At 37.7% G+C, this 26156-nt stretch overlaps 5 protein-coding genes across 7 annotated transcripts in view; 2 read left to right on the top strand and 3 right to left on the bottom strand.

Annotated features, from left to right (window-relative positions):
* Positions 1-2080: 2080 nt before the first annotated feature.
* Positions 2081-6328, bottom strand: LOC144091140 (AN1-type zinc finger protein 5-like). Its single transcript, XM_077623213.1, has 6 exons — positions 6156-6328; positions 4486-4663; positions 3922-4057; positions 3710-3810; positions 3459-3587; positions 2081-3330 (listed from the first exon to the last, which is right to left on the bottom strand). The coding sequence occupies exons 2-6, from the start codon at positions 4640-4642 to the stop codon at positions 3182-3184; spliced, it is 672 nt and encodes a 223-aa protein (XP_077479339.1). The 5' UTR covers positions 4643-4663; positions 6156-6328; the 3' UTR covers positions 2081-3181.
* Positions 6329-6952: 624 nt separating this feature from the next.
* Positions 6953-9406, top strand: ccnb1 (cyclin B1). The gene is made up of 9 exons (XM_077623523.1): positions 6953-7108; positions 7303-7431; positions 7673-7756; positions 7816-8004; positions 8081-8239; positions 8301-8537; positions 8607-8747; positions 8825-8935; positions 9011-9406. Exons 1-9 carry the CDS (start codon positions 7088-7090, stop codon positions 9113-9115), a joined length of 1176 nt encoding a protein of 391 aa, XP_077479649.1. The 5' UTR covers positions 6953-7087; the 3' UTR covers positions 9116-9406.
* A 6440-nt stretch (positions 9407-15846) lies between these two features.
* pmchl (pro-melanin-concentrating hormone, like) lies at positions 15847-16354 on the bottom strand. Its single transcript, XM_077623037.1, has one exon. The coding sequence runs from the start codon at positions 16332-16334 to the stop codon at positions 15954-15956; it is 381 nt and encodes a 126-aa protein (XP_077479163.1). The 5' UTR covers positions 16335-16354; the 3' UTR covers positions 15847-15953.
* Positions 16355-20534: 4180 nt separating this feature from the next.
* On the top strand, positions 20535-23407 carry spag8 (sperm associated antigen 8). 3 transcript variants are annotated; one of them, XM_077621897.1, is made up of 6 exons: positions 20535-20675; positions 21096-21234; positions 21818-21863; positions 22412-22456; positions 22741-22803; positions 23344-23407. In XM_077621897.1, the coding sequence occupies exons 1-6, from the start codon at positions 20625-20627 to the stop codon at positions 23393-23395; spliced, it is 396 nt and encodes a 131-aa protein (XP_077478023.1). In that variant the 5' UTR covers positions 20535-20624; the 3' UTR covers positions 23396-23407. The 3 variants fall into 3 exon arrangements, with proteins under 3 accessions (XP_077478023.1, XP_077478024.1, XP_077478022.1); XM_077621898.1 differs by lacking the exon at positions 23344-23407 and adding an exon at positions 23060-23212; XM_077621896.1 differs by lacking the exon at positions 23344-23407 and adding an exon at positions 23060-23212 and having other exon boundaries at positions 22412-22526.
* Positions 23408-25006: 1599 nt separating this feature from the next.
* Positions 25007-26156, bottom strand: part of npr2 (natriuretic peptide receptor 2) — a 31017-nt gene continuing 29867 nt past the window's right edge. Inside the window, exon 22 of the mRNA XM_077622916.1 lies at positions 25007-25502. Within this exon, the coding sequence (XP_077479042.1) occupies positions 25440-25502 (63 nt within the window). The 3' untranslated portion in view covers positions 25007-25439. The remainder of the gene's footprint in view (positions 25503-26156) is intronic.

Below are 26156 nucleotides of genomic sequence, written 5' to 3'. Positions count from 1 at the left end.
TCTTTGTGTTTGCCCCCTTTCTTGTCCTAGGGGCTTCCTCTTCTTCTTCCTCGTCCTCGCTCGTCTTTTTGGCACGGGATCTTCTTCCCTTTGCAGCGGTTCTTCCAGCAGCTTGTCTCCTGTTGCCTCGCCTCCGGGTGTCACCGTCTAAATTGAGAATTAACAATATCAACTGTCAAATTTTAGATGGGTGTATATGAATCTTTCGTGGAATATTGCAGCCGGTTTACCGTCACTGTCACTGGCATCCTCCTCCATATCAATCTCAACTATGTGAAACAAATACAGCACACACCACAATGTCATTGGTTACAGCGTAAAAACTCTTATTTTCTGTTTGTTTTGAAATTACTTTTGAATCTTTTACTTGCACATTGTTATTTTAGTCAAGCATTTATTTGTGTGCACTTTATAGTGAAGCTTTATATCTCACTGTACTTGGAAAATGACAATAAAGGCATTCAATTCTATTTAATTTCTGCATTTTCTTCTTAATTTTATTTTTAAATTTTGTTCTTTTAATCGTGTAAAGCACATCATCCCTTGTAAAATTATACAAATAAAATGTTAGCAATACTACATTGAGTTCTTTTTATTTCTATGTTGCATCATCATCCGATAAGGAAATATAAACAACTCTACACTACTCTAAAACTACTAGTTGTGCAAGTTCATAAATATTTCCACTAAAACTAAAAACTGTAGCAGTTAGATAATACTGCTACTTGTCAACAATTTAGTGGCTTGTGTTTAAAAATAAAAACATTGAAACAGTAAACAAAGATAAATTTAGTTCATATATAGATTTAACCATCTCACCTTCATCTGTTGACAAATCCCTTTTTCTCGGCATGATGGAAAAACACAAGCGTCCCGCAGTCCTCTACAGCGGTGTCCTCCCAGTAGCGGTTTAATTCTCCTTTGTTTCGGCTCGATGCCAGTACCAGACTCAGGTATCTCCCAATGCTGTCACCATGACGACCACAGCATGTGATCTTGTTCTCATAAAAGGTATTCAGGACAAAAGCAACAAAATCATGTTTCTGAAGTCATCCAAGGTTGAACACCAAAAGACACTTTCTCTCTGATATTAATTACTTTTTTTTTTTTCCACAGTGACATGTTTTATATATATTAATGAAACAACTTCTGTTCCAGGGGAAAAAAACTTTTTCAAATTAATTTGATTTCTTGGTGCGACACCATCCAAACCTCATAAGTATCTTCCATTAGCTTTTCCTAAATAGGCAAAACAACCCATTAGTTTTTGAAAAAGTGCGAAAGACAGTCTCGTGTATCTTTGACCACACGCACACATGGATGAGCGATAGCCAGACACTTTTAAGATTTAATGAAGGTTTAGATTTCTAAAGGCAGGGACTTTAAACTAAACAGTAAATACCTCGACTTTTATGCCTCGCTGTCAATGGTCAAACTTGGTGTCAAATTAATCAATCAGAGTACGCGAACCATAACACTGAACAGTCCAAGAATATTTTTTAACATATACAATTCACTCTTATGGGAATGTTCATTCCCTGCCAACCCTTCCAGTTAAAATGGATTGGACACCTAGCGACAAACATTTTTAACAGTATATGAAACCATATTTCCTTCAAATTTTATGGTTTTCAGGTGCAAAATTTAGTTCTGTGGAGGGATTATTTAAAAAAAAAAAAAACTGTGCTCCGTATTGCTCTGGGATGGAACTGTAGAAAAGGACACTTTTCAAGCATGGTGTGGAAACATGACCTGCAGTCATGGCCGCTCAATGTGGGAGATCCTGTTTCCCCTCACGTGCAGAAATGAGGCAATGGCGGTTAATAAGCAGCTGCTTGATCGCAGTAAACGGTGTTGCACCCAACGTCCATGCCGCCAACACAGGTCTTTCCAGACCCTTTTAGATCTACTCATATCCGAATGAAAAGGATGAATGATTGAAGCAAAGCACAACTATCTAAAGTACTCTGAGCAATGTAATATTCGAGATAAAAGCACATTTTAAGTCCATTCATTTGGAGAACCTCCATACTTGTGCAAACATTAGCTCAACAAGATAAAAATTCAAGGTCAACAACTCTTGTTATAATTTTTGTGAACACATTTTATTTACATCATACAACTTACTGTTTTATTGAAAGATTACGCACACTGCAGTATATAAATAAATGTTTGTACAAACTTGCATAACTAAAAAGGAGTTTTAAAAAAAAAAAGGAGAGGGCAGCCAGACCCGCCTGCCCACAAAAAATATCAATGAAAAGCAAACACTACTCACAAAATCATCAACCAGTCACACCTTTTCCCAACAAAAATTGTCTATTTTTTTTATATTGATCGCAACAATGTAACACTCCCAACATTGTGAATATTACCTCACATTAAAACAGCAGAAAACATTCCAAAGTGAAAACTGACAAAGTATTAGTGGAATCAAACCATGTCAAAGGCAAAACAAACGATTCAAGTTTAGGCTACTTGTCTTGACAACAACATACACATTGGTGAAAAACTGTGTGTGAAGGTGGTGTATGAGAATACAAGAAACAGTCGTGTTAATCAAGGACCTAAAGAGCACAAGTCTGATGTGTCAACATTCAGATCTTTCTCAAAAACTCACACAGACACACTCCAACAATTTAATGTTATTTTGTTAGCAACATGGACACTTGCAAACACAGGATGCATTTACCTGACCCTTTTGGGAAAGATTCAATTTTGAGCAAGGACCCAAACTCAAAATAAAGGAGCAAAAAATAAAATAAAAACACATACCTCTAACATCCACTTTGCTACTCATGCCAGCAGAGAGCAAGCATGGCTGGGCAGTAACAAGCTCAGTACAACCCAATCACGTGGTCCATCTATCTTAATGGAGCCTCACAATGGCCACCGGGCAACCTTCAACTGCTCTATATAAAAACCACTTTCTCCATCAAGGGCAACATAGGAACAGCAGTATAGAAAACAGATGGATACCATAATATGTATGGAACCAATATCCTTCCTTCGCCTCACTAGAACATTCTAAAAATAAAAACTACACAAAGAATGATATCCGGAAAGAGAGATCAACAGAAAAAAAAAAACATCCATTAGTGGATATTGGGGTCCATCAGACACGGTGGGGCTCAAGTCCATTTTGTGTAAAGCCGGTCGTTCCAAGAAATCAAAGTCCACCTCATATTCTTTGGATCTTGTCCGCAACAACCACGGGGTTATCTTTACGAATTTTGGCCACGGCTTCAGCTTTGTAGTCGTAAGGACAGTTGTGCTGGTCTGAGTAACGGTGAAAGCCACAGAACATGTTCCCACACCGGCATTCAAAACCTGAAACAGCGCAACGAGACGACGTAAGCTTGGGAAAGGACAACGCCTCCAGAAAGACATGGGACTGGTGAATAGATCCAACTTGGGAAGACCACTAAACCAGGTTCTCCATTTCAAACTTAACTCACCTGTAAGGCCAACTTTTTTGCGGCACATAAAACAACGATTCTTCTTGGGTTTGGGAGGCTCTGGGTCTCGGGACTCTTCACTGCCAGCAGTGGAGGCCTGACAGGCCGTGACTGTGATCTGATCAGCCACTGCGAACGGGCGATGAAAAGGACAACTGTCATTTCTCAAGTACACGATACACTTGTGTATAGTAAATGGAAAATGGTGGTTAAAGGAGGGTGGGGGCAGAGGATCAAAATAATACACCCACCAGGCTCTGCGAGTTCTGCTTTCTTCCCCGATGCGCCTTTCTCAAGCGAGAGACTCATCTCCGCCATCTTTTGTGTCACAGAAACTGTTGCGGACATGGCACTGCAGTACAAGGGAAATACGCGATGAAAAGCTATGATTGGTTCCCAGAAAAGATGCAATCAAAGAAGTTAGCGCTGAACGAATCTCGGCTTTCATGAGAGAGGTGCTTACCTGAGAGTTTCCGACGCTGCAGCTTCAGCAGCGACCTCGGCTGCAGCCGCGGCTGCTGCTGCTGCAGCGGCATTATTCAATGTGGCCTCTAACCTCTGGATTGCTGAAGCCTCCACCGTGGGGCCACCGCTGATGCCTGACGGAGAAGATGCATGACAAAACACTGACACGACAGGGCCAAATGCTGATCTCTCAACTAGATTTGATCGGATTTGTCTAATATAACCGGAAGGAAACAGAGCTAAAAGGAAGTTAGTCATATTTGATACAGCATAGCTCTTTCCTGGTAACGGACTCCAAATCAGGTGGTCATGTAATTCAAATGCTCCAAAATTCAATTCCAAAATAGAACATTGGGAAAATTAGGTTATGATACATTTTTAAAAAATGCACGGCTAACATTACCACCCCAGGACAAAATAGCATTCAATTAATATAAGCTCTAAATTAAGTCTCTGATATTACAAATAAAGACATTCATATCAGGTTAGGGCACCAGGCATGGAATGGTATGTCCCTCTCCCCATGCATGTGTACAGACACAAAAGACACAGTAGGTCTTACCCACAGCATTGAGGGTACCGATACCGCCATTGTTCTGTCTTGACAGGTGTTCCTTGTGGCAAACAGAGCACATGCCATTAGTCCTAGGGTTACCATAGAAACCGCAGCCAGTCGCACAGAGCATAGGAGCAGGACTCTGATTGGTCTTCTGAGCCATGGCGATGTCTATTGCACTGACCTGGAGACAAACAAACAAAAACTTAGAAATTGAGTTGGTTTACAGTAGATATTAAAAAGAGCAATTAACCACATGAACCTTCAAGACTCAAGCCACATTGTTTACTATGACATAAAGCATGGGTTAGACAAAGTAAAAACACCTAAAGGCTCTTTAATAGGTTAGCAGGTGTCAAAGAGCTCCAGTGCTTCAGCACATTATAATTTTGCACAATTCCCTCCTCTAAACTTTGAATGAATTGTTTATGCTACGGTATGGACAGAGTCTTAATTCAGAGCACCAAAACCTAATTTGAACCAATACTTTTGGCGATGTAGTCGATGCACACACATTATACCCTTCAAAACTGTTTTACAAACACGTGCCAAGAGTTCCCCTCGTGAGATCTCAAATCACGAGATGCTAGAAGGGGGAGAAAAAAGAACCTCTCTTTACACCACAACGAGAATGTACTCGTTATCTACTACACGGTGGATTTATCATACAAAACGAAGCCAAAACTAACTCAATAGCAGCATGCTTGCACAATCAAGACAAAGGCTTGCAATCCCACGAGTATTTCTATCCTAAAAACTTTAAACGCAGCCTTATGACAAGGCCAAAAATAAATATATATTTGCGCTACTGGGCACCTGGTTATCCTCGAATGAGTTTACGAACACAAGACGTTTACAAACAACGGTCGCTTCCTTTGAAACAGAAGCAGGCCACAATCGTGTAAGTGTAATTGGAAGAAATCCACTGAGTCATGCTAGCACGCTAATGTCTGGCAAACAAGTATTTACTGATTTCACGTTTGGACATAAGTCACCTTCCAACATGATAAATAAGAGGGATATAGCTTCGCTTATAGGACATAAGACGTCTATTTTAAATAAATGTTAACCCATTTTTTTATGTCTGGTAGCTACCATGCTAATGTGAGTTAGTCACATACTGAGAGAATTCTCGTGATTTTGCTAATATGAGCTCATGGTTATATTAGCAGGAAAGTCCCTACCATGCACATCGTGTCATTAAACAGGCTGTATAGCTTCCAAATATGTAAAGAGCACGAATATATTCATAAGTGTTTATGTTTAAAGAAAAAAATGATAAAATATAGAACCATGTACCCGACTCTGACGAAGCTTTCTGTTCCTTTTTGCCTTTTTGTCTGAATGAACATCGCTAAACTATCAAAACGACCATTTTAACTTCAGAATTGTTTTTGAATAACTCATTAACAATAAAATAGAAAATATTTTAAGGTATTCACCGACGACACCAGTTGCCGATGTTATTTGTAAGTTTTTGGCGACACAGCTTTTGAACAAGGGAGACGATTTCAGACACCGAATCTGACTTTCTTGAGGTTGGTTGTGTAAAATAAACAAGAATAAAAATTAATTGATTTATATTTGATTTAGATTATAACAAACAGGTGGCTAATGTCTTCGTTCCCTCATAAATTCCCCAAACAGCCGGTCTGCTCTCTCATAAAGTTACTTACCTCTTACGTCTTGCCTTATTTAGATCAAATTAAATAATTGAATTTGAAGTGCTCAACTAGGGTCGTCTATTTAACGTTTGTCGCTGAATTCGTCTGATGGAGGAATGATTTTAACTCCCTGTAGCGTCGCTAGCGTCCTACTGTGTATATCGTGTTGCTAATTCTTCTTCTTCTTCTTCTTTTTCTTCTGCTTCTTCTTCTTCGATTAATTCTTCCGAGTGGCGGGAAAACAACATATGGAGCATTACTGCCACCTTTTGACATGGAGCGTGGATAAATGATAATCCTCTTATTTACTTTTATTCTTCTTTTTCTATGTTTAAATCCTGTTGGTCACGGAAATTGTGCAAAATTCAACGTCAGATTTGAGTGTCGTTTCAGAATATTAAAATGCAAACCAGAATATTTACTGTTTTGCACGCTCCGGGTTCAAATGAACGAATTGGACGTCAATTGCCGTCAACGTCACCAAAACATGACAATTCATTGCCAACCTTCATGTGAACACTCGGCAAAGGACCATATGTGCATAAACACACATCTATTTTACAAAGTGGATTTCACAAATAGAAAGAAAATAATACATTTCACAGCACAGCTACACTGCAACAATGTCGAATATTACATTGATTCGTTGATTAGGCATGTATATTTTTTTGATTACAGTGTCAAATCAAATAGCTCAACGCAAGTTAAATATAAATAAATTACATATAATATTATATTAATATAGCATCTAGCTACAGAACATGTTAAGCGCAGATTTGCTCAACCAATCAGGCGCGCCTACATTTCGATTCAGCCAATTGGCTTGCAGTGCGCTAGGATTTAAACCAAGACAAGCAGTCTCCTTAGTCTGGGCACTGGGTAGTAGCGCATCGCAGGTAAACGTACCGATTCAGAACTCTGTATCCAGCAACGACCTTTTAAAGATGGCTTTTCGTGTTACAAGAGTAAGTACTTCACAACTGATCATTGATAGTTTTGAGATTTCTTTTGGCGTGTCTGTGATGTAGCCTGAATGCTAAGTTTTTGCTTGATCTTTCATACAGTTGTATAGATTCTGCCTTGCCGTTGCCATTCATTCAAAGTCACATTCGCTAGGAAATCTTGCAGTAAAAACTGTTTTAATCTTGTTTCTTTTCAGAACCGCCTGGCCTCCACCCGGACTGGCCCTGCTGGGAAAACTTCGTCCGTCACTGGGCCTACACTCAAGACGCGAGTCGCCCTCGATGAAATCGGTAATGTTCCAGTTAACGAAGAGCCCAAAAAGAAGGTAATTTCTTCATATTGAGAATTACTCCAATCTCTAATAAGAACCACTGCATACATTTTGGCTTCTTTAGTTTCTATGGTAAGCCCTGCAGCCATTTTATGAAATGCTATCTGTTTCGAAAGTTCTGTTGCATGTTTTCAAATTGATTTCAGTCTGTTAAAAGCATTTTCTTTGCTACATAACATGGCGATTGCTATGCTGTCTCTAAAATCTCTGGATTTAAGCACATCTGAATTTCTAGGTGGTAGTAAAAGCCCAGGTTAAGAAGACAAAGGTTCCTGTTGTGACTGAAAAGACTAAACCCAAAAATGTTCCTGAGGTTGAGGTATGCTGTCGTCAAAAATTGCTTGAGTTCAACCTGGTCCTGAACAGTCATTATTTTAGGTGGTGCCTGTCCCCGTATCCCCAACGCCAATGGAGACTTCAGGGTGTGAGCCAGCTGATTTGTGTCAGGCATTTTCTGATGTCATTCTGGAAACTGCTGTCAGGGATGTGGATGCAGATGACCACGACAATCCGATGCTCTGCAGTGAATTTGTCAAAGATATTTACAAGTACATGCGTCAGCTGGAGGTGAGATTGTATGCATGAACCACATTTGAGTACAAAGCCTTCCTCACCAGTGTTGAGCATTCTTTTTTGTCTTCAGGCTGAGCAGAGTGTTCAAGCCAATTATCTCAAAGACCAGGAGGTGACCGGTACCATGCGTGGCATTCTTATTGACTGGCTTGTCCAAGTGAGCCTGAAGTTCCGTCTGCTTCAGGAAACCATGTACATGACTGTGGGATTAATTGATCGCTTTCTTCAGGTAAGTCATTAGAGAGTGCTTAACTTGTGAAATTCTAAATGCAATCTGGTCACTTCCATAGGTTAACCCAGTTGCCAAGGCAGAGCTGCAACTTGTTGGCGTGGCTGCCATGTTCCTGGCCTCAAAGTATGAGGAGATGTATCCACCTGAGATTTCAGACTTTGCCTTTGTGACAGACAAGGCTTACACCACTGCTCAAATCAGAGACATGGAAATGACAATCCTGCGTGTGCTGAAATTCCAACTTGGCCGACCTCTTCCACTGCAGTTCCTAAGACGGGCCTCAAAAATTCATGAGGTTTGTTGCTAAAACTACATCTCCCTCATTCTGCTTGATTCAAATTTAAACTGACTTTTTTCCACAAAGGTAACTGCAGAGCAACACACCCTGGCAAAGTATTTGCTCGAGCTGACCATGGTCGACTACGAAATGGTTCATTTTCCACCTTCAAAAGTAGCCAGTGCTGCTTTGGCTCTTGCACTCAAGCTCTTAGATGCAGGTGAATGGGTAAGTGTTGCTTAATTAGACCTCTTGTCTTTTTTAAATTTGGCATCTTGGTCACTAATTTATCTTAATCGCCTTAGGATGCAACACTGCAGCACTACATGACCTACAGCTTGGATAGTTTGGTTCCTGTCATGGCTCACATCGCCCATAATGTTGTGAAGGTGAATACAGGAAAAACGAAACATATGGTAAGAAATTAGTTATATTAGCCTTTACTGGGACTTGACTTACAATGCACTGAGATTGTTGTTGTTTTTTAACAGGCTGTGAAAGGCAAGTACTCCAGTTCCAAACAGATGAGAATTGCAACCATCTCACAGCTCAACTCTTCTGTTGTGAAAGATTTAGCTAAGCAAGTCACTCAGTGACTTTTGAATTTGTTTATCTTTGTACAGGTTTGAATGTTCGAATTTTTTTCTTCTCAATTTTAATCACTTTTATGCTGCTTTTAAAAATGCACAAGTGTCATTTTTCATGGTTGCATTTGTTAACCTACATTTCATCTTTGAAATGCTTGCACTGTGCTACTGAGAGAAAGACTTGTATGTTTTTATATTCAACTATTCGGTCATGTTTATGCTGTTGATCTGTAAATGTACAGCGAAGCTTAAGTATTTTCATTCTTGAATGCGTTTAAAATTAAATGTTTTTGACCAGAACATTGTTTCATGGGCTTGTTTTGCTCTTTGGAGGCTGCTATTGGATAGGTGAAGTATTCCATTTTAACTTTTCTGCCAGCAGAGGACACACTTGCTATATTTTTGACCCTTGAACAAAGTTGCAGTGAGATTTCTATTATTGTAGGACTCGTATATATTTTTTAATCCCTTGTGTAAATTTAGAGAAGTTTTGTGCTCAGCACTACACCCTAGCAACATTCTTGTAAACACTTAAAAAGAAAGGTTGGTTAATCAAGGCAAAAGTTAACCTGTGTACCTGATATATTTTTCTTTTTTTAGTTATTGCAATCAAATCATTTTTGCATTAAAAGGCAATTATGCTGTACAAGCCAGACGCTTAAAACCATTGGGAAAATACACTGGTTGCTTTGTCTTCATTTTCCTGAGACCCTGGAAGTAACATTTGGTCCCAATCCATTTTACCATTCCCCAGGGACCTTATATGGGCAGGAACACCTGCTGTGTATTACATGAGCTAAGTCACTGTTCATCAGGTTCACAAGGCCATCACTCCCTGAAGCACTTGTCTAATGGCTTGTGGGAACTTTGAAAATAACCTTTTGGTCTGTAGCTGGCTTTGCACCATTAATATGCAATGACATGACCATATATTGGGACAATGATGACACATCCATTGTAGTCTAAAATGATAAATTTAACTGTGCATTTGGTCTGCTGTCATTCTCAGTTTTCCATCTTATTCAGGTGATGTGTGAAGATGTTCTATTAAAAGTTGGCTGTCCATAATCATTTTTGGTGGGTCTTTATGGTGTTTGTGGGACAGGAAATAAGAGGTCAATAATGCTCATATTAAAGTCACTGTATGCAGCTCATTGACTGTTAAAGTGTCTCCATAACATTGCAATTAGATTTAACCTTCTAAGACAGACTCTTGCAAGGCATGCATTTTTATTTCTCTTTGATATTTAGGCTAATTGGAACCTGCTGAGTGTAAGAACAAAGAATTATCTTTTTACAGGTAGTTTCTGGGGGAAAAATATGTCCACATAAGTAGATTTCAGGCCCTTGTAGTCCAAAATTTAACATTCTAGTCTTGTGATGACCAAAAATGTGATGTATACGTGGATGCCCACCCAATTCAAATGAAAACTCACATATTAAAGATGACTACAGTCCATCATGTTTTATTTCTAAACCATTTTTTAGAGTCTGTGTTCCAATATTGCTGTCATATTTCACCATGAAATTTTTCGGGCCAAAAATAAAGTACCTTGGTTGAAGTGTTATTTCAAAAGTGATAGAAAAAAATGCCCCATTTTGTTTTGCTCAAACCACTCAAGATTAGAACTGTTGTGTTCCTGTGGGATGCATCATTTGTTTTCGTTATCCTGACAAGCAAGGCTTTCAAGCACATAGATAATAAAAAAAATACAAAAAAACATACTTGGACACTGAGATCATGGCTGCTTAGACATATCAGTTTACAAGAGAATCATCTTTAGCCAAAACCACACTTGCAGTTTCCTGGAACCTTTTCTTGTGTACATGTGGCATTTATGGTTCTGAAACAGGTAACGTTGCATTTCCGCTGAATATAATGCAATATTGCCATAGTCTTCTTCTCTATCCCTAGCTCAGACATTTTATACCCTTTACATGTTGAGGCTAAATTGCAAGAATTTGCTCGTCAGCACTGAGGTCCACCAAGAATGAAAACCTTGGCCTCAAACCTCGCAAAATTCCAGCAAGTCAGAGATTGTCTGAGATCAGTCTTGAACATTTGGAATCTTCTTCCCAGTCTAAACATGGCCCCGAATTGTCTAAGCCTTTCTAACAAATGAACCGTTCACAAGGAGTGAATACTCCTGTCCATCATTTCTGTGCATCTTAATTTAAAAATGACAAAGTCAAACAAACCGGCAGTTTGTTTTCTGTTATCTTTTTGGCGGGGTGCTAATATATTGGCAGAAAGCAAAATGGAATGAGGTCTTGTGGAGTGGATCTCGGGTCGAGCGTGGCACGAATAAACACAGGGGCATTTATTTCTATGGGGTATAGATTTTCACGTCAATGTAATGCGTCTTCTAAACTTTTGGAACATGATTTTTTTGTGTGTGTCTTGAGGGAAACAAAGAACCTATTCTGACATATTACGGCAAAGTGCTGGAAATGGGCTTTTCTGGAGACCACTTAAGCCTCTTCGTGTTTGGGTTTATTCGCGAGGCGCAAGTAGACTTGAACATGAAGGTTAAACTAACATTTTTCAAACTGTCTGAAAGGAATGACATTGTTAAGCACGTTCAAAAGGGATTGCACGCTAGGCAGAAACGAGATGTTTTGCTCCTGCGTCTCCTTGCAGAGTACACTAAATTTAATTCAACCTTTATTATTAATTTTTCAACCCATGCAGGGCACTCATGAATCCCATTGGCTGCCAATTTGTTGTCATTTTCTGGCAAATCCGACCACTTCAAATAGACGTCAAGCACAGTCAAATGTAGACAAGGAGTTAAAAAAAATGTTGTTAGTTATTTTTCCTGCAACCGGGTGTACTCTGCCTACTACCCATAGTTAGCCGGGTTGTTTCCAGCACCCCTGCGACCTTAATGAAAATAACTGAATGGTAATAGTACATTATTGGCATCAGTTAATAGACTGCAACTGGTATCGCTGCAACACTACTTTTGGATATACAGATAATTTCAAAATACCTTTTTATTGTTGATAATAATTGCTCAGTTTTCAACTATGATAGTATCAAGAGTATTAAAGATTTAGCGTTTTTTTTCTGATAGGTGAATGTAATGAAGAGTCCTCCAGTGAGGCAGTATCTTCCGTCAGTGCGTTGTAATCTGACCTGAGCAGCCAAGTCAGACCACCGAGCAGACGTGAATCCTGAGTGGTGATAAATCCTAGCATGTTTTGGAGGAGGGGGACGGAAGACGCTGACACGTCGTAAATCAACATGTGTCATTTGGCCATTTTCATTCTTGTCTGCCTGACACATGGGCCAGTACATCTATATCTGTGATGTTTATTTCTCGCATCTACCGGTCCAATCTTTTCAAAGTTTTTAACGTAAATGGTTGGTCCATCACCTATTGGCTACAAATGGATATACTACGTTTAATTTCAATAGTAATTAGCTTCATGATAGTTGAGGAAGGGTAGCCTGGGTTCAAATCCAGGTCGGTCCTGGTAGCCGTACTGACATTTCTTCTCAAAACAAATGTCAGTTGCATTCAAAAATGGTGTCGCTTTCGATGTTATGCGTTGCCCAGGATAATAATAAAAATTATTATGCTTTAAAGTTACTTTAGTCGCATTACTCCCCTCAAACTGTCAACCCATGTATAATGTGGAGTATTAAAAAAATAATAATTGAGTTCTTCAGAGGTCCCTTAAGGTCTTGCCTAATTGCCTACATTTTTTGGTCGAAGATACGATAGTATTTTTTCAGAAAATATTCAAACAAAACATCCTGCACATCCTCAGAAGTTGCATTTCCCAAAATGACAGTGTGGATTATATTATAACACATTAATTTCATAGAAATGGCTCGTGTCGTGCTTTCTGCATGTTAATTTTTAAGAAAGCAATTATATTTCTTTTATTCCCCCCCAAATAGAGAGTAAGAGAGGCACTTTAGTAGGTTCTTTATTAGTGGTACTAAAATAACACCGAATTTACTGGTTTATATAAGCTTTTAGCCCATCAAAATCGTCATCTTTTCAGGCCAGTCTTTTCTCCCTAATTACACAATTCCTCTCATGGATCATTTCTATTCACTCAACAGCATAAAAGAAATGTACGACCAAAAAGACTGTTTTAAAAATTTTCCTAAATGGTGAAAAATGAATTGTCTAAGAATCAAGCATCAACCATGTCTCTTTAAACACATTTGTCATTCATTTTTCCGTGGGATTTCCGGACATTTTGCAGTTCATCGTCCACGTGACGGCTTAACAAGCAGCAGAATCACCGGTATTGATTATATTGGTCAATAAAGCCTGGTTTCCTCTCGAACGGTTATACTAATGCACTTAGGGTGAATGTCACAGCAAACATTGCAGGCCAAGTGCCTTAATTATTAAAACCCCCTCGATCCCCCCATCTGCAGCCCTGGCCCTCCATTAGAGGCAGAAGGGGAAGAAAGAATGGGGGTGGGCAAGGGGGTGCATTAGGATGATGTCACTTTTCCCCCGTTGAACCAACTAAGGACACCTGGGACTAGATGATGAACTCATGGTTATGAATCATAGCTTAACCAAAGTCTGTAAGGACGGTGGTCATTTTAAAAGCCGGATTTATGAAATGTATTTAAACATTAATTAAAAATGAAAATCCCTAGCAGGTCTCATGCTAAGAAAAGAATCCAAGTCTGATTGATTCGAGTTGTTGAACTAGAAATAAGACAAAAAAGGATTATTCTTTCTCATTTAAACAGCACAATAGAAACTAATGAATGGCTTTTGAACATCATAAGAATTGTAAAGAGTGTGCTCAGAAAGCAAGTTGGATGATTATTGGATGAGCAGTTAAGAAGATGAATAAATAATCAAAATACTTCTTATATACTCGATACAGCTTTTACAATAGTCATTTTTGGAATGATTTGTTTCAATTGCTATGTATTCATTATAGAAATTGATCCACAATTTGAGGAATTACACCATGACATTTGTTTCTTTTCAGTCTAGTGACTCAGAAATAACACTTAAAAAAATACTCTGTCTGATAAGGCCTCTATAAATATCAATATGCTGTGTGAAAAGTTAGGAAAATCTGAAATGATGCTCAATTGTTAAAGCAATGTTATTTCTTGCATCATCAGTGAATACATACAGGATTTTTTAAAATCACGTAGACCACCTTGTATGGGAAATGGGGTTGCATGCCTTCCCTTAAAATCACAAAAAGACAGCCATGGATGTTGTCAATGTAGTGTGAAGTATTTCTGCTCTCCTGCTGGATTGACTTCTGTGTCATTTCTGGGAAGTTCAGCTGCACTATATGAAGCACAACCACTAAAACTTAGCTGGAAATCAACTCCATTTATCACAAGGAAAAGAAAAAAAATGCCATAAAAACATAAAACTACCAAAAGAGGCTGAGAGGAGCTTTCAATTCCTATCAGATGGTTGAGGAACACTAATGCAGAAGATCGATAAAGTCACCCAAAATGTTAGTCTTGTCAAAAGTAGTTCTTTTTTTTCATTCTCTCCATAAATTGTATGTACATCATGTCAAATAATAATGATAATAAAGCAATACATGGAACTATTATGTACATTTGGGTGATCATCTCAAAATATCTTCTTTTGGTGATATTGTTTCCTTCTTGGGTGAGACTCAACACGGTGAACATTTAAACCTACTATGGATTCAATTAGTAATACACATAGGCAACCCCTCTGGCGCCAGATGCCAAGGAAGCGTTTGAGCCTTTTTATTAGATTTATCTTGAGAGAGGACACAAAAAAAGATGGAAAGACTCTAATTGGGTTTCAGAATCAAATTTCACCTTGTGAGTGCCAGTCATTGTCCCAGCACTAAATGCTACAATAATTATGGACACGTTTTATTGCTTGAGACAGATGGTGGGGGAAGTTCACTTTTAAGTAAATTGAACATCATTAAACTTGTCCACTCGCCCACCTCATTTGACTCTGTCCATGTTTCAGGATGAATCATTTTATTTTAAGACTGTTAAAATGTCAATATTTGTACACCTTTTGTATCTTTCTTCAGATTGACAGTCATTCTTTACCCTGTATCTTATTATTCCATTGTGTTAGTGTGCACTCACTCATTTATTTTTCACTCATACACTGTATATTTCAGTTTAAAATGTTATTGGCAGACTACAAAAAAATATTTGTGGTCTCACTCTTAATGATTCACTTTCAATACCTATATTGAATTATGCATATTTTTTAATTACAGTAAGCGTGCTGATGTCCTTGTTGTAATTGCGTTCCCAAAACCAAAAGAAGTATTGACAGAAATGAATTATTTGTTGTTTGGTGGCTTTTGCTCATTAAAATTGATTGAAATAAAACACATCTAGTATTTGTATCCGCCTTTCTTTAGGTTCATGTTATTGTTAACGTTTCTATTTAGAATTCTTTAGACATCTATTTCATTTTCCACAGCTTTTAACATTCTATGCCATCTATATTTAAACCCTATGGTCTAGAAGAAAAGGCCTATCATAATTGATCGTACCTAAGTAGGATGAAGGTCAATTGCGTCAACAACTTTTCTTCCGATTTTCCTTCACTGCAAGCAAATGAAAAATGATCAATTCTAAATTCACCAAAAAAGTTCAGTTCTTTTGGTTAACCATTGAAAGGAGATGAAATATACGCAACTTTAAACCATCCCCCCCCAAAATTTCACTTTGCACCAATAAGAAAGCATAAACCAAAGCCCCATCAACACTATACATTAAAAAAGCACAAATCAGAATACAATATTTTTTAATCTGGATCAATTGAGTACGGATTTCTTATTCCGAAATACATTACAAGCCAGCACAAAGCAGTAAAAGCGGTAAAGTGTCTTAGACTTCCCAGCATGGCCGGTACACGCGTCCCACCATGCATCTCATGGTGTCCCGCCTCAGGATGGGGATGCTCATCTCCTGGCCGGCGTTTCTGTGCTCCGCGACCTGGCCGTTGTCGTCGGCCCGTCGCTTGAAGAGCGGCAGTCCGTTGCGCAGCGCTCGGAGGCCGCTCCAAAGACTCGGATCAGCCACGACGATGACCTTCTGCCCTCTCGTTTTGCCGTCGGCGAAGGGGTCCGCCTGGACGCCGTTGAGGTCTGTCACCTCCTCGCTCAGCCAGGAGGCCAAAGTATCTTGATCCAAGGAGCTGTCTTCGGCCAGGGAAGAGTGCAGCAGGAGCGCCGCTGAGAGGATCACGCAGATGACGGACTGTCGCATGGTGGACGCTCGGATTCGGGGGACAGATGTCTCAATGTCTTGTCGTGACTTCAACCGGTTTTTATAGCATTTGGTCCATTGGATTGTCCACTTGGCTTTTAATCCTTAACGTCATCAAAGGTTATCCCGTTGCGTTGAGGAAATTAGATGACGGCATTAAAACAGCTGAGAAGTTTTGCGGCGGTCAAGAGTGTTGTCCTCTCACGAGTTAATTAAAGTCTTTTTGTGGATGAGGTTGGACCGTTAATAACGAAACGGCAGGAAATCTTTAAGTAAGTGCAAGCGAGTAGACTAATCCAAAATGACTGGCTTTTAAAATAATGGACTTGGATTAACCACCCGTGAACCACATTATGGTTTATCGTCTTAACTCATTGCCCGCTATTATTTTGTTAGTAGGATTAGCGGGAGAAGGTGGAAAATGATGGTTGAAGTGTTTCTTTGTCGGGGCTGAAAGTTGGGAGATGTTTCCAAAAGGAAAATCTTTTTACCAATCTGACATTATGGAAGTCACTTTAAGTTTTTTCCACACAATTATTAAGGCCAGATGGTTTGTAGGACTTGTTCACACATGCACACGCATAATGATAAATACATTTGCATTTTGATGAGTGAGAAGCAAAATATTCTCGCTGTAGGAAAATAGAATGATTTTACGTTGACATTCTGCATTAATGTAAGTTGATATGTTACTGAATAAAACCTAATTTGTCACAAAGGAAGTTTAGTGTTTTGGCTATCTGCTCAATCTAATGAGATTCAATAGAAAATATGTATAGTATAAAAATACGATTGTTTTTTGTTCAAGGATAATCGTTAGTGACACTTGAAATTATTAAAAAGGGATCTATTGTGAGGTTTTAATCAAGGTAGTGAACATACAAGTACTTTAGCATAGATTGGCTCGATCGATAATAGCTTGTGATTAGAGTAACGCCGGAAGCCCAACTGACGCTTTTTCTTTTTTCAGCTAAGTTTTTATATAATCCTTAGAGGCCCTTTAGTGTTATACTGTCAGTTTTCTATGCATCTGAAATGAAAGAGAGCAATATTGATCACAAGAGAGATGTTTATTCCATTTTTAAATACGGGCTGTCATTGACAAAACATCTTTTTTCCACCTCTTTATTTTATGCTGCTAATTGGGCTGGATAAAGGTCACGCTATATTTGCTTGGTGGCCATATAATAAGCACATGGGAGCAATATAATGAGTCAATACATAAGCAAAATAAAGCTTGAAATATCATTATCAATATCAATATTATCCAGCATTGGCACTTTATTTCTTAGTACTCCCAAATTCAAACTATAGACTTTGTTGACCATGTTGTTTGTGTTTTTATGATCCATTTGTGTTTCTATGGATATAATAGGCAAGAATTAAACACTGATTTGGGCACGTGCAGACTCACAACATGTCTCGGTAATGATGGAAAACGGCAAAACTCAGAAGAGTGAGAAGATGAAAGCCCAAAACTGCTCTCAGCAGTTATCAGAGGCTCCAGTGAGTTGGGCAAGGTCAGGAAAAGATTAAAGTAAAGCGAGAAAAGATGACCAGGGATCCGTTGCTATGGACTAGTCACTTTGACAAAGTGGCAAAAAGTGATTATGCAATACAGGCATACCGAATCTACATTCCCAATGACATGCAAGCATAATTATAGGCTCTATGGCAGTGTCAATGGGACTATTTAAACGCAGTTAATGTCTGTTATTCAACTGAGTCATATGGATGTAATGATTGGTCTAGAAAAATCCATCGGAAGTGTCTGAATCACTCCTCCTTTTCACTGTCTAAAAGAAAGCGACCGGGTCTGAATCTTTGCCGATGTTCGTGTTTCCATAGTGACCAGTTGTTGAGCAGATTGCGTACAGCCTTGCCCACACAGGCCAGATTAAGCACCCTGACTTTTGGGTGTAGACCTTCATGTCAATGGTTACTAAGGAAGGAATTTCTCTTCTTGTTTCAATATATTCCATTCATATTTTAATCACAAAAACCCAGTCAGGAATGTAGTACCGTGTATATACTACAATCATGGATTTATTAGGTACACCTGGACAATATAAAATATGCATTTTTTAAGGTTGCGATTTTTTTTGCCACACATTAGTAAAAAAATGTTTTCAATGTGCATGTATGAATAAAAAGTCAGCATTTGTCTTTAACTTAGTTCTGTTTGAATTAGGATAGCTAGCATTGAATTATTATTATGTTTCACTGCCATAGACGTTAGATCTTTTTTTTTTTCAATATTTAATGGTCACTGCTAATGACACTTATATCCAATGAATTTCAACTGGGACCTCTGGTATTGATTAATAATGTCTCAATGCCATTGACGGAGATTGTTGACGTCTATTACTGTCAATTGCAGCCAATCAATTATTTGACTTTTGAGCCAAAATGCATGCTCACCGTGAACACCTGGAAAGCTGTGCTTAGCCCGATGAAGTTTTTAGAGTTGTGAGTGCTCTTTCATGCCGAGCTGGCAGCCTTTTCCAGACATACTGGCCGCCTGACAGTCAAAACTCTGCTGCAGAGTCTCAGCAACCAGCTCTGTGGTTTTCACTGAGTCTTATATCCACTGTAACAAGACCGGGGTGTTATATTTAGCAGCATCGTTTTGAATAAAGACGGAGGGGATGTGATGGGAAATGGATTGGAAGTGAAGGCAGAACAACAGGATTGTGTTATTTCAATGGGGTTGAGATTTGACAATCTTATCTGTTTTTTTTTATACATGTTTTTGAAGGCTTGGCGAGTTAATGTCTATTGCCATCAGTAGGAGAACATTGAGGTAATATAGTCTACTATTTTCTTATTAAGGTAGAGAATTTGAAATAAAAGTGCTACTTTTAAATTCATTATCACAGTATACAGAATATGGTTAATCACAATTAACTGACTGATGTGAAAACACTTCATTAATTACGATTAATCTCACGTCATTGTTTTTTTGGTATCTTAATTACCAAATTACTTTTGTTTTAATGAATAACCGATTCACTGCCACTGATTTAAATATGAACATCATTTGATTTCTCTAGCCGTGTCAAAAGATTGCTCAACATAATATTTAGCAGTGAGTTTCATTAGTTTGCCACATATTCAATACAATTCTGAAGGACGTTTAGTTTTATTGCTTCAGATAATTATTCTAGTCAAATGAACGGTACAAACAGTACATTTATAAAGGTGGCTCAAAACATCTCAGGTCTTTAAAAACAAAGCTTTTTTTTCCAGAAAACACATGCTTGAGTTGAATCCTGCTGTTCAAATGAAGATTGGCTGGATCAATGATTGGATAAAATTGGATGTGAAACAGGTGGTCAATTGGCAGGAGCGTAACCTCCACCCACTAACCCCTCCTCTAATTGCATCCTGGGGGACAAAGCTATGTATTAGCTGAATCAAATACTCGCAAACTTGCTCTGTGGACAGCTAAAGGAATGTAAGGTTGATGATTACCCTTTAATTATCTATAGGTGACACCCCCCCCCCCCATTCTGTATATAAACAATACATATATTACATTCTAATTAGGCTCATTTCTCTGAGGTGTACAACATGGATGGAGATATAATATACTGAACTACTCAAAATGTATCACCCTGGCTTAGACATTTTTTAGGTTATCATTTTTATTATTTTTACAAGACTGTAGGAGGAGTGAGTTTTTAGGGTGAAATGAGCAAATACGTGAAATGTAGCCATATGTTATGAACGTTATAGTACGTTGACATTAACTTATTGGCTGCCATTGACGGCATTCAATGTCAATTTTTTTTTATTTAAATTAGTGTTAAAAAAAATCAAAAGTATTTCAATAATAAACAATTGCACGGAAACATGATCTAAGTGATAGCCCCTTCTGCTTACCTCCCAACTTGGAAATATGATCAATTATAGATAAATAAATGAGTAAAATAGAATGTGAAGAAAGTCATGCAACGTCTTGTGCAATTTCTGGAAACTATCAAATTATTCTGAGCAATAAAAAGTAGACACAAGACTGGCTAGACTTAAAACTAAACTCAGACGTTGCAACATGTTAAAAATATCACTTTTCCCCGCAGCTATTCAAAGTATGAACGAATGATATGACGTCAAATTCAGCCACAACGTGGATATCCTCAAAGGTTTCAACTTCTGTGTGTTTATGCGGTTACCATGGAGACGGCTTCGTCGTGGTGACTCGAACGCACTTTCGGTTTAAAACTTCAATGTTCAGTCACACTCGTTGTAATCTCAGTTCGGATGATATAGTGGACCAAATTTGCCGAAATGTCGGACAAAAAAGGGGCTGAAAATCAACAAAATGAGCGTCCGCAAGAGGTGAGTCTTCGAAAATGAAGCGAGTAATTATTATTTTTTTAATTAATAAACATCCAACTTATCCCGTTTAACATGGCATGTACCTACTGCATTTTTACAAAACGTCGCTGGCAGAGATAGATGAGCAAATAGATTTTATTTTAATGAATATATGTAATGAATAAATTCGGGAAAATGCATGTTAATAACCATGAATAATTATTCCAACGTTTGGAATCAGTATTCATCATCAACATAAATAATAGTACTAACTTTTTCTAATGTCTATTTTTTTGCAATATGTAATACATTCACTGCTAATGACACTAATATCAAATCACAGATGATTATCAAGACTTAAATCAAGATGTCCATTTGCAATTTAGTAATACATGGTTGATGTATATTTTTCTTCTTCTTCCAAATGTCACATTTTTGAAGCCCAAACAAACAAGGGCAGAAATCCTGAGACGTGGACACAGAGGAATCCTCACTATGAATACTGGAGCTAAAATGGAAAGCATGACCACCCTGAAAGCAGCATTTGTCCCTCCGAAGAGTGCAGGGGTGAGGCTGCAGGGTATGTGCACTGTCAAAAGCGGGGGTGCTAAAGTCATCTTTCTCGAGGGGCACATTGTAGTTAGGCTTTCCTTCAGGGGGGACATGATCTCAGCCAAGTCAAATTTTTTATTTGCACCCATTGGATGCTTAGCTAATGTCCATCGTCATGTATTTTACTAGTGAATAAACTGATTAGAAATATAGATGACCTCAAAAATGTATTTATTTCAGTCACTTAAACAAATTTAACCTATCCTCCCCTATTTTCATTTTATTTTAATTTTTCTCTCTAAAAAAAGAAAACAAATGTGAGGACAGTGTTAATTTTTGTAAGTTTCAGGGGATTTTTGTTAGTTATATTTTTCTCTATTTAGATATTTATTCCGTTCATTAAAATTTTCATATTTTATATTTGAGCGTTTTTACTCAAAATGGTAACACGGTAAAAGTTCACGTCAAGGCAATTTGAAATAAATTTTATTTGGGCGAAAAACATGACAAAGGACTGATTTGGCCCTCGGGCCACCAGTTTGACACCATTGTTTAAAGCAATTTTCTGCAATCGTTAGATCACATTTGTTTTTATATGCTTCCTATTTCAGGTCTCAGGACGGAGCTTTTGGAACGACGAATTGGCCAAATAATCAGGTATTTATTCAAATTGCTATTTCAGTTTTGGTGGTCTTTTTCTAATCTAAATCAAGCAACTCTTTTGTTAGTTGGATTTTATTTTTATATTTATTGGAACATTCAATAACCACCACATCACAATGAAAACGTTTTAAATAGGGTTTGAGTCAGGGAATAAGTGACCATGCATCTTTCTACCTTTTCTTCCATAGTAGCTTAATCTTCAATTTTATCTTTTCATGACGCATTGTTATACTTATTTTTGTTATCGTTCTATTTATTTTGCTCTTGAGAGAACAACTCATCTAAACTCAACCCATAGAGACCATCCAAGAAGGAATACAGAACATTTGTATGTGAGAAACATTAAAAAGTCTGGCCCGTTTTATTACATTTTCACCTCAGCGTCACGCCAAAAATGATCAAACATGTTTGAGATACATTTCACTAAACTGAAAATACTTGAAAAAAACATTTGCTAAAACGTCCCCCCCAGAAGAAATAAACCTCAAAGCTATATTTTTACACATCAATTATGCAGCAATTGTCTGATGGTGTATTCACAGAGACAAGATTCATGCAGAACGGAACCCTCCTCTTCCCCAACAGAAGTATGCATCAGTAACCCAGAGAGATTTTAGAGTTGAGGGATTTGTACCCCAACCTAGTAAAAACAACCGTGTATGTATCTTGGAATCCTTTTTTTTCTCTTTTTTAATCTATGACTGTCAATGGCAAAGGGATACAATAGTAAAAAAAAATTATTTGATTGCTATGGATAATTCAATGTTATACTTTGTAATATAAATTGGGTTGTTTGAAACCATGTCATACATATGCAGTTTTGTTGTTGTTGTCAAAGACAGATTTTTTCTTTTATTATATCCATTTCCAGCTTCATGATTATACAACAGAACAGGCCATCAGCTATTGGAGTGAAAACTTTCAGCGGGTCCAGGTAGGTCATATTTGTTACCGGAATATATTTGCACACATTTGTAATTTGGGGTAATTTCTCTGAAAGGCAAGTTTGGAGTTATAAAATGTGTAGTACTTGTACCAAGTTGAAAAATATATATTTTAAAGACAAGAAGCCATATTACTCCTCCCATTTATTTTCCACGTCTGCAACCATTTCTGACCAAAGCCCACAAATAATCAGAATTAAGATGGATTTTAGTATTTGAAGGTATTTCTTTTGTGTTGTTTTACAGGGCGTGAGTGCAGTAGAATGCCCTAACACACCTTTTAGAAAGTCAGCCCAGTTTTCCACACCTATCGGGGAGCTGCGGGATGACCAAGACCCTTTTATTCAATAATTCTCAAAATGACTGCTTTTAAAATAAATTTATGAACTAATTTCTCCATATTTCTTCCCTCCTTTTGAACATGTTACATGAATTCAGCTGGTGTAAAAAGGACAAAAACATTAAGGTTAATATGTATTTATTTATCATTTCCTCCATTGTTGAGTGACTTGCACAACTTTTTATGACAGGTTAAAAAAATGGTGCTCGCAAAAGCTTCCTACAGCAAGAAAACTACAATAAAATGTAACTTGCAGAGCCTCCTTGAGATGGATGTGCACCTTGATGCCATGCAAATTGGCAAACAGAGCAATGTCACTGGAGAAATCAACTGTAAAGGAGCGTTTCCTCCTGAATCTCATAATATGTGTTCTGTCAATCACAGGACAATACCGAGAGATGTTCATCCTTCTTGAGCATTCAGCAAGGATTAGCGGGCGGTAGCTATGGTGACAAGTTATTTTAGTTTATATGAACGCAGAACATTAAATGATAACAGGAAGCCTTGGGGAGATTTGTACTTGTCATTTTAGATGTCACATAAATGATTTCCCCCCCCCCACCACTCTTTATTTGCATGCCTTTTTGGTGTCGTGTTATTTTGGTCGAGGCGGAAAATCTGAACAAATGCTGGAACATTTGCATTTTAATGCACAATTTTCCAATCACTTTTGATAAAAATAAACCATTCCAGCATCTGTTTTGCTATATCAAACCAGAACCAGTCCCACAGTTAAATTGGATTGGACATCTATCGGCGTCAATGGCAGTGAATTAGTTTATATATATATATATATATATATATATATATATATATATATATATATATATATATATATATATATATATATATATATATACATACATACATAGATACATACATACATACATACATACATACATACATACATACATACATACATACATACATACATACATACATACATACATACATACATACATACATACATACATACATACATACATACATACATACATACATACATACATACATACATACATACATACATACATACATACATACATACATACATACATACATACATACATACATACATACATACATACATAAATACAAGCTGTAAGCTGATTGATCGCTCCAAATTATCCCTGTGACTGGTTTGTTTCCTACTTTCCACATTTGACTGGGATAGGCTCCGGCACCCTCACAACCCTCGTTAGGATGAGCAGTATGGAAAATGAATGAATCAGAAATGTCTTGTTTAGCATGTATGTCCTATGTAGGCAGTGATACCAGCTGGGTTAGTTGGTTGAGAGACCACCGTTAAAATGGATGTGGCATCCATCGCCGTCAATGGCAGTCAAGATATTCTCGTCATTGTGAGAAATGCCATCTGGACAGGATCTTCTTTGAGTTGGCCTGCAAACATCAAGGTTATAGACAGAGCATCGACTTGTGTGAAGTGAACAGGAAAACACATGGTTGGGCAGAGAGATTCACACTAGTGTTTTGCCTCTGAAAGATAGCGTTTACCAGGAGGAAGTGGGCGGTAATTACAGTCACGCAGTTGGGAAAGAAAGATGGTCTGCAGCAGAGCGCGAGAGACCAACACATACGCGCATTCTGAGTCCAAGAGCCACAGCTAATAATGAGCATCTAATGAGGAATGATGTCACAAGAAAAAAGATGCTTGCTCTCACTGACATGTTCCTTTGACTTCCTCTCAAATGTCCAAAATTAAATACACTGAATTAGGTGGCAAATTGACTAAAATAAAAATCCTCCCTACAGAACATTGACAGGATTTCAAATCAATACACACAAACATTATTAATTTGGAAATATAAACAAGACTATAACATTTGGCAAAGTATATTTTAATATGTTTATTGAACAAAATATTTTACAGTATCTTGGATATACATATATACACGTCTTGCATTTTATTGTCGAACACCATTAAAGCCTGCCAGCAGTGTTCATATAAACACTCTCTAAAAGGTGTTCCAAGGAAATATGAATACATCATTGACTTCAAAACACGTTATACAAATCTTAATATAGAGAGCACAAAAAAAACCTTATTTTCTGTGAAAAGTATTCCCTTTTAGCAGAGCAAATTTCTTCATACAAAAAAAAACACTTGTCATTTGCAGCATTCAGGTCATAAAAATACCTGGAATTTCCTCTGTATTTGGTTTAGGATTTCTGTTCCTCTGCATGGAAATCTCACACAAAAGAATTATTCTAGAACAAATAAAGAAGTGGCTCGGCCACCGGATCTTCTGATGTGGTCTCCTCCTCTCAGATAACATACACATCAGACTTCTCCCCGAGTAGCCAATAGGTTCTCATTTTACCTTTGCCCTGGAAACCACAAATCAATGTTAATGTACAGGAAATTATGGCGAATATTAAAAAATATCATCAATCCTAGCTTTCCTTTAACTCACTGATGGCAATAGACGTCCAATTGAGTTCGGCAGGGAAGGTTGGCAACGTTTGTTTGCTAAATTGCACTATGAAACTGATTAGTTCAGGGGTGTCAGACTCGGGGTGGTTCGCGGGCCCCGTTAACGTCAACTCGATTTCATGTGGGCCGTTCCATTTTAGATTAATTTAGATAGACTTTTTATAAATGGATTAAAATCCCTGAATATTCAGTTTTTTATAGATCTAAAACAATGTTTATTTTAGCTTTTTTTAATATATTTTTAGATTTTACAAAATGATTTTTTAACTAAAAACAGAAAAAATGATTAAAAAATTACAATTATTGATTTAAAAGGGGGAAAATCAGGAAATTTAATATACATATATACTCTTCATTTTAATTTGATCCTAAAACAGAAAGTCAGCACTCATGATTTACTTTCCCGGGCCACACAAAATGATGCGGCGGGCCAGATTTGGCCCCTGGGCCGCCACTTTGACACGTGTGGATTAGATCATGAATAATGATAAACATCTACAATATATGATATATGTCAAAATAATGATTAGTATATCATAATTGTTTTG

Source organism: Stigmatopora argus, chromosome 16, assembly GCF_051989625.1.
Source record: "Stigmatopora argus isolate UIUO_Sarg chromosome 16, RoL_Sarg_1.0, whole genome shotgun sequence".
In the NCBI taxonomy this organism is placed as follows: domain Eukaryota; kingdom Metazoa; phylum Chordata; class Actinopteri; order Syngnathiformes; family Syngnathidae; genus Stigmatopora; species Stigmatopora argus.
Note: the sequence above shows the minus strand (reverse complement) of the source record. Positions and strands in the feature narration are given on the sequence as shown.

Bases quoted from the DNA above. Each gene is read 5' to 3' on its own strand.
- spag8 (XM_077621896.1), top strand. From the start codon at position 20,625: ATGTCGGACAAAAAAGGGGCTGAAAATCAACAAAATGAGCGTCCGCAA. The intron at 21,864-22,411 runs GTATTTATTCAA...GTGTATTCACAG, and splicing joins CGAATTGGCCAAATAATCAG to AGACAAGATTCATGCAGAAC. The intron at 22,804-23,059 runs GTAGGTCATATT...GTTGTTTTACAG, and splicing joins AAAACTTTCAGCGGGTCCAG to GGCGTGAGTGCAGTAGAATG.
- LOC144091140 (XM_077623213.1), bottom strand. From the start codon at position 4,642: ATGGCTCAGAAGACCAATCAGAGTCCTGCTCCTATGCTCTGTGCGACT. The intron at 3,588-3,709 runs GTGGGTGTATTA...GCCCGTTCGCAG, and splicing joins AGCAGAACTCGCAGAGCCTG to TGGCTGATCAGATCACAGTC. The intron at 3,331-3,458 runs GTGAGTTAAGTT...GCGCTGTTTCAG, and splicing joins CAAAAAAGTTGGCCTTACAG to GTTTTGAATGCCGGTGTGGG.
- ccnb1 (XM_077623523.1), top strand. From the start codon at position 7,088: ATGGCTTTTCGTGTTACAAGA. The intron at 7,432-7,672 runs GTAATTTCTTCA...CTGAATTTCTAG, and splicing joins ACGAAGAGCCCAAAAAGAAG to GTGGTAGTAAAAGCCCAGGT. The intron at 8,748-8,824 runs GTAAGTGTTGCT...TAATCGCCTTAG, and splicing joins TCTTAGATGCAGGTGAATGG to GATGCAACACTGCAGCACTA.
- pmchl (XM_077623037.1), bottom strand. From the start codon at position 16,334: ATGCGACAGTCCGTCATCTGCGTGATCCTCTCAGCGGCGCTCCTGCTG.